The sequence below is a fragment of the Chlorella variabilis genome (assembly GCF_000147415.1).
Source record: "Chlorella variabilis unplaced genomic scaffold CHLNCscaffold_1, whole genome shotgun sequence".
Classification (NCBI taxonomy): Eukaryota; Viridiplantae; Chlorophyta; class Trebouxiophyceae; order Chlorellales; family Chlorellaceae; genus Chlorella; species Chlorella variabilis.
The window spans coordinates 145,566-151,578 of record NW_005435087.1 but is presented as its reverse complement, the minus strand read 5'-3'; the positions used below and the strand labels follow the sequence as shown (position 1 = coordinate 151,578).

General features: G+C 71.2%; 2 protein-coding genes across 2 annotated transcripts in view; one reads left to right on the top strand and one right to left on the bottom strand.

The window, feature by feature from the left end:
- CHLNCDRAFT_132907 (hypothetical protein) overlaps nucleotides 1–1,549 on the bottom strand; it is a gene marked incomplete at both ends in the record, with an annotated part of 13,894 nt that extends 12,345 nt beyond the window's left edge. Inside the window, 5 exons of the mRNA XM_005851609.1 lie at nucleotides 24–51; nucleotides 164–252; nucleotides 533–771; nucleotides 1,025–1,146; nucleotides 1,401–1,549. Coding sequence (XP_005851671.1) covers nucleotides 24–51; nucleotides 164–252; nucleotides 533–771; nucleotides 1,025–1,146; nucleotides 1,401–1,549 — 627 coding nt within the window. The remainder of the gene's footprint in view (nucleotides 1–23; nucleotides 52–163; nucleotides 253–532; nucleotides 772–1,024; nucleotides 1,147–1,400) is intronic.
- A 1,536-nt stretch (nucleotides 1,550–3,085) lies between these two features.
- Nucleotides 3,086–6,013, top strand: part of CHLNCDRAFT_33435 (hypothetical protein) — a gene marked incomplete at its 3' end in the record, with an annotated part of 4,830 nt that continues 1,902 nt past the window's right edge. Inside the window, exons 1-10 of the mRNA XM_005851931.1 lie at nucleotides 3,086–3,305; nucleotides 3,505–3,602; nucleotides 3,818–3,883; nucleotides 4,123–4,170; nucleotides 4,307–4,386; nucleotides 4,556–4,700; nucleotides 4,905–5,041; nucleotides 5,163–5,232; nucleotides 5,411–5,506; nucleotides 5,818–5,926. Of these exons, the coding sequence (XP_005851993.1) occupies nucleotides 3,167–3,305; nucleotides 3,505–3,602; nucleotides 3,818–3,883; nucleotides 4,123–4,170; nucleotides 4,307–4,386; nucleotides 4,556–4,700; nucleotides 4,905–5,041; nucleotides 5,163–5,232; nucleotides 5,411–5,506; nucleotides 5,818–5,926 (988 nt within the window). The 5' untranslated portion in view covers nucleotides 3,086–3,166. The remainder of the gene's footprint in view (nucleotides 3,306–3,504; nucleotides 3,603–3,817; nucleotides 3,884–4,122; nucleotides 4,171–4,306; nucleotides 4,387–4,555; nucleotides 4,701–4,904; nucleotides 5,042–5,162; nucleotides 5,233–5,410; nucleotides 5,507–5,817; nucleotides 5,927–6,013) is intronic.

The following is a 6,013-nucleotide window of genomic DNA, read 5'->3' as shown; positions in this document are numbered from 1 at the left end:
ACCGGCGCCAGCGCAGCGCACACCCAAGGCAGCCCGCGGCCTGCCGCGCTGCTGCACAGCCGCACGAGAAGCATTTGCCAGCAGGTGCCAGCAGCCAGCAGGTGCCGCCAGCTGCGCTGCCAGCTGGGGGAGGCGAGGAGGAGGAAAGGAGGACAGCAGGCACCTGTACAGGAAGTCCAGCACACAGTCCATCAGCGCTGGGTCCAGCTGCACGTTGACTAGCGACGCCCGCTGCTCCTGGCTTGTCAGCAGCTGCACGGCGGCGTTGGGAGGCGGTCGGCGGCGGTGCGGGGGGTGGGGGGCGTGCCCGGGCGGGCAGTCGCCGCGGGGCAGGAAGCGCGGCGGCGGCGCAGCATGCATGCACCCATCCCCGGCATTGCGGGCGCCAGCTGGGAGCCGCCTTGTAGATCCCGGCTGTGCCGCAAGCGCGGTCGCCAGCCCCGAGCCATCTACACCCCACCTACACCCCAAACCCCACCTACACCCCATCCAGACCCCAGCCTGCAAGGCCCCGGGCCTGCTGGGCCCCCACCTGAGGGATGGACAGCTCCCCGTCTCCCCGCTCCCGCTGCAGGTAGAGCGGGCCCAGGTCTGCCCACGGCACGCACAGCAGGAACTCCAGGAAGCCCGGCGGCGCATTCATGAGGGTGGCGACCGTCAGCGCGGCGCCCGCCACCGCGCGGGCGGCCTCAGGGCCGAGGCCCCCCGCTGGGTTGGCCCCCGGCGGCAGTACCGCACGCAGCGCGGTGGGGAAGAAGTCGTAGAGGATGCCTGCAGGGGGCAGGGGCAGGCCAGGGAGCAGAGGCGGCGGCAGGGGAGGGATGTGAGGGGATGGGTTCCAAGCTGGGAAGCACACGTGCCTGGCAGAGCAGGTGGCGGCGCTGCCGAGGTAGAGGCAGCGGCGCCAGCAGCAGCGGCTGGGCAGCCAAACACGAAACAGCGGAGAGAGGGCAGTCGGCCGCCCCGCGGCCGCCGAGCGAGGCACGCAGCCGAGGCGGCGGGCGGAGCGGCAGCCGCAGCGCACCTTCTGTCAGCTCCTTGATGCGCCGGTCCTCCCGATCGATGTGCTGCTGCAGCTTCTGCTGCAGCGGCTGCAGGCCGCCGCCGGCGCTGGCGCCGCTGCGGCTGCTGGCGCGGCTGCGGGGCCTGCGGTCGGCGCGGCAGGGGCAAGGCACGGCCGCGGTCGGCAAAGGGTCTTGCCGGCACCTCCAGCATCCAGAGCAGCTGCCGGGCGATGTGGGGCTGGCTAGCATAAACTCAAGCCGCACTCCACCAGGCCACACTGATGCGCCGCGGCGGCGCACTGCATCCCACTGCCCTCAACCCCGTCTGTTCCGCCCGTTCCTGCAGACAGCCCACCACAAGGCAGCCCACACAGCAGCTTCCCCCGGTGCGCCCACCTTGTGCTGGCAGGTCCTGAGCGGAGCACAGCAGCGGGCGTGGGGGCGGTGCTGCCGGGCGCGGCGGCGGTGCCGTTCCCGACGCCGCTACCGCCGCCGCTGCCCGCTCCTCCTCCCCCTGGCTGCATGGGCGTCTCCTTTAGCACCATCTCGTGTGTACACCCATGCCAGGCACCTGCACTGCAGGGGAGGCGGTTTTCGATCAGGCGGTGCACCCCTGAGCGGGTGGCCGAGTCACTCTGCGTCGGTTGTGCTGTCTTGCATGCAATGCACGTGGAAATTGCAGCGTCCCGGCGCGTGTAGCACGGCTTGCCAGGCACTTGCCGCCGGGCCGGCAAGGTTCGGGGCCCCTTGCGGGCCCACAGCACCTCAGATTAGGCTTCGAGCTGCCGCCGTGCCCTCCGTTTATATTCTGGGGTCTCTCTGCTCCAGCAAAGCCACTTGGCGGGCACCCCTGGCCTGTCCAGAACCCTCGGCCCTCGCGGCGCCTTGCTGTTGCAATGTGCGATGGTATGGATCGCTACGACGCCACGGGGACGCACCAGTAGGCCCCACCCAGCCCTGGCTCTGTACAGCAATACAGCTACAAGCGATGGGGCTGGCTAGCAATGCTGCTGATCGCTCCGGAGCGCATCACCACCCGTGGATGTCCTTGCCTGACACCTCCACCTCTGTGTTGCGTTCGCTCGTCTCGCACCTGCGGGCCTGGTCTTGGGGACGCAGCGACGCGGCAGGGATGACTGAGAGGCACGATGAGCTGAATCGCATACTCAGCGGCGCGGACGAGCAGGGGCCCAGCAGCAGTCAACAAGCAGACGGCCAGGGCAACGCCGATGACCAGCAGCAGCGCTTGTATGGTGAGTGGTGGACCTGCGGGGCTGCCTGGGCCCGCCAGCAGGCCTGCATGGGCCGCGCCGGCCGCCGCCGCCCGCCGCCGCCGCTGCCGCCACGCCCGGCACTCGCTACCTGCCCCACGTCACCCCTGACCCCCACACCCCGCGCCCCATGCGCAGAGGAGCACGCCGGGCGGGTGAGGGCGGAGGCGGAGGCGGAGGCGGCGGCGCGGCGGCTGCAGGTGGCGCAGGAGCAGTGGGGAGAGTACCTGGGGCAGAAGGAGGGCGACGCGGCGGCGCTGCTGGCGCGCGCCCAGCAGCTGCAGGCGCTGGTGGGGCAGCTGGCGGGGGTGGCCGGCGGCGCCGACGCGGGCGCGGTGATGGCGGCGGCAGAGATGGGCAAGCTGGTGGAGGAGCTTGAGGTGGCGGCCACCGAGGCGCGCGCCTCTGCCGCACAGCTCAAGGCTGAGGCGGAGCGCGGCAAGCGCTCCTCCGCGCAGGTGCGCCCGCGGCCAGCAGCTCCCGGCCTGAACCGGAAAGCGTGCCTGCTGTGGAACGGAGACGTGGCAAGGGTCCGGCAGCGCGCCCCACACAGCCGGCGCGCTTGCAGCCGAGCGCCGGCGCCGGCGCCGCTGGTCGCCCACCCTGCCGCCGGCCAGCCGGCTGCCTGCCTGCCTGCCGCCAAACCATAATGCCGCTGCTGCTGCCCCTGCCGCCCCTGCGCCGTCCTTGCAGGCTAACCTAGAGTCGGATGGCGACGTGGAGATGAAGCGGCTGCGGGAGGACGGCGGCGGCCGCAGCGCCAGCGGCGGCAGCAGCGAGGGCGAGGACGACGAGGAGGCGGCGGCCGCCGGCGGCGCCGGCGCGGCGCAGCAGGGCCAGCAGGCAGCGCTGATCGGGCCGCAGCTGCCGCCGGGGGCGGCGGGGGCGGCCATGGCGGCGCAGGCCGCGGCAGAGTATGCCCACGACAGCTTCCGGGAGCGGGCCAAGTTCATCCCGCTGCGCCTGGGCACAGAGGAGCGGCGCCTGCTGCGCCTGCTGGAGGCAGCACTCACCGTCAGCGAGTACACAGGTGCGCTGGGCTGGGCGGGCGGCAGCAGGTGGCGGCCCTCGCGGCGGCTCGCCTCCTGCCCGCGGGGCTGCTGGCCAGCTGGGGTCACCTGCACAGGGCAGCCAGCGTGCCGCCTGTCGGCCCCAACCTTCCTTGCAAGAAAGGACCTGCTGCCGCCGGCCTGGCGCCGGCCTGGCGCCGCCTGCTTGCCCTCCCGCAGACAAGGTGGATGTGATGAGCTGGCGCAAGAAGAGCGGGCGGGTGCATGCCCAGATCCGGGACATGTGCGCCATTCTGTGCGGCCTGGTGGTGGCGCAGGTGGGCTGTGGGATTATGGTGGGAGTGTGGGGCTGCGGGGGTTTGCATTGTGGGCATGCCGGGGTGCCGGCGGGGCGCTAGATTGCGTGGTGCCGGGGCAGCTGGGCGGGAGGGCACCGTGGTGGGCGTGTGGTGGGCGTGTGGGAGTGTGTGGGGGAGGTGGGTCATGACGACCTTTCCTTCCCGGCCCCGCCCTCCTCTCCCTGTTCCCGCAGGACTTCCGCCGCGGCCAGCAGCTGATCACCGAGCGCAACTTCTCCGACCTGCGCCAGTTCTTCCAGGCGCGCCCCCCGCCTGCCCCTGCCTGCCTGCCTGCCTGCCTGCCTGCCTGTATGGCTGCCTGCATGGCTGCCTGCCTGCCTGGGTTGTGTGCAGCCACGCCTGCCTGTACTCCTGCCTGTGTGTGCCACGCCGCCTGCCCGCCTGCCTGCGCTGCTGTGCTGCCGTCGCCTCCGCCCGCCAGCCGGCGCCGTGCCTGTGCCGCAATGGCGGCGTGTGCGGCCTTTTTCTGCCCTTGCAGGACTGCTTCGAGGTGGGGCGTCGCCACAAGATCATGAACCCCGAAAAGGTGGGCCTGCTGGCTGCCGTGCCGCCGCCTGCCTGGCGACTCGTTAACCTGATTTTAAAAGCCGGCTTTTTCCCCCGTATCCCGTGTTTTCCTGCGTTTGCTCGAATGTTTTGCTGCCAACGACGGCTCCCCGCAGATGCGCGACACGTACGGCAAGCTGATGTACCTGTTGCAAGACAGCTGCGAGGGCGAGATCCAGGAGCTGCTGGAGTTCAAGTGAGCGGCGCCGCGAGGCAGCAGGGCTGCGTGGCGGCAGCTGGATTGGTGTTATCCCCCCTGTGGTTGCACGGCTGGCCGCCCGGCGTGTGGCGTGCCTCCGCCCCGCCTGCGTGCCGCCTGCCGACCGCCGACCCTGAGGCCCGCGGCCGCGCCCTGCCCCCGCCAGGTGCGTGCGCCCGCTGCGCACGGTGCACGCGCTTCTGGAGGAGCGAGGCGCGCTGGCTCTGCTGGATGACCCGCTCATGGAAGCTGCTACAGCGGAGATTGTGGCTGCGGGGGTGCCGCGCCACGAGGTGCAGAAACGCATCAAGGTGGGCGGCGGCTGGTGGCGGGGTGGGGTGGGGTGGGGTGGAGGCCGGGCGAGGCGCACCGGCTGCCGGCTGGCGTTGTCCCGGCGTTGTCCCGCCGCACGGTCCCGCCCGGCGTTGTTCCCGCCACGTTTGACCGGTCCACCCACCCGTGCGACCCACCCCACCCACCCCATTACCTGCCCGCCCCTCCGTTCCTGCCTGCAGGTCAAGGAGCGGGCGCGTGAGCAGCTGTCCCGCAAGTACCGCAGCCGCGGCCTGAGCGAGGAGGAGATCCTGCACTGCCTCTACTCCATCTCAGACAACAATTCCTACTTGCTGTTCAACCGCGACCCCATAGACAGGTGAGGACCGGCGAGGGCCTGCTGGTGTGGGGGGTGGTGCGTGTGTTGTGCGGTGAACAGTGCGCATGTGCATGCTCCGCTGCCGCTCCACACACTGCACCCCTGCCACGGGCGCCCGCAGGATGATTGCCTACCTGCAATCCTACTTCCTTCCCGGCTCCTACGAGCCCGGCTACAGCCTGGCGATCCAGGTGGGTACCGAGGGGCAAGCCAGGCTGCCACGTGCCGCTTACAGCAGCATGCATGGGCCCCAAGCTCAGCCAGGGCCCCAGCCCCGCCGCTTGCCCTCGTACACACACACACACCCGCCCCACCACCACAACAACAACGCCCTCTCCCCCCCCCCACGCCACCCCGTCGCTGGCACAGGGCGGCAGCCAGGGCGCGCGGCTGACGCACAGCCACGAGCGGCAGTACACGTACGTACTGCAGAGCCTCACGCTTTGGCGGGAGATCAGCCACGAGGTGCGGCGCCAGGGTGGGGGGGTGCGGTGGGCGCCAGGGGCCGCCTGGCGTGGGCTGTGCGATTGGTGCGGGCAGGCAGCCTGCCCACCCCGCCTGTTGCTATCACACCCTCCCCTCTCGTCACTTCCGCCACCACCACACCCCACACACGCTCCCCTGGCTCATGCCTTCACCACCACCACGCTCACACACACACGCACACGCACACTCGCGCGCGTCCCACATCCCGAGCGCCCTCCATCACCACCATACTCGCACCGCGGTATCCCACGTCGTGGTATCCCACGCCCCGGTGTCCCATGCCCCCGCAGATGTTCAAGCTCTGGTACCTCGCCGACTGCGACCTGCTGCACGAGCGCAACCGCTACACGCTGCAGAACACGGGGCAAGGGATGAACCGCGTGCAGGGCGCGCCGCACGGTGCGCCGCAGGGCTGAGGGGGGTGGGAGGGGTGGGGGTGGGGGCGGGGGCCAGGGGAGCGTGTGTGGGGTGTGGTGGTGGCGGAAG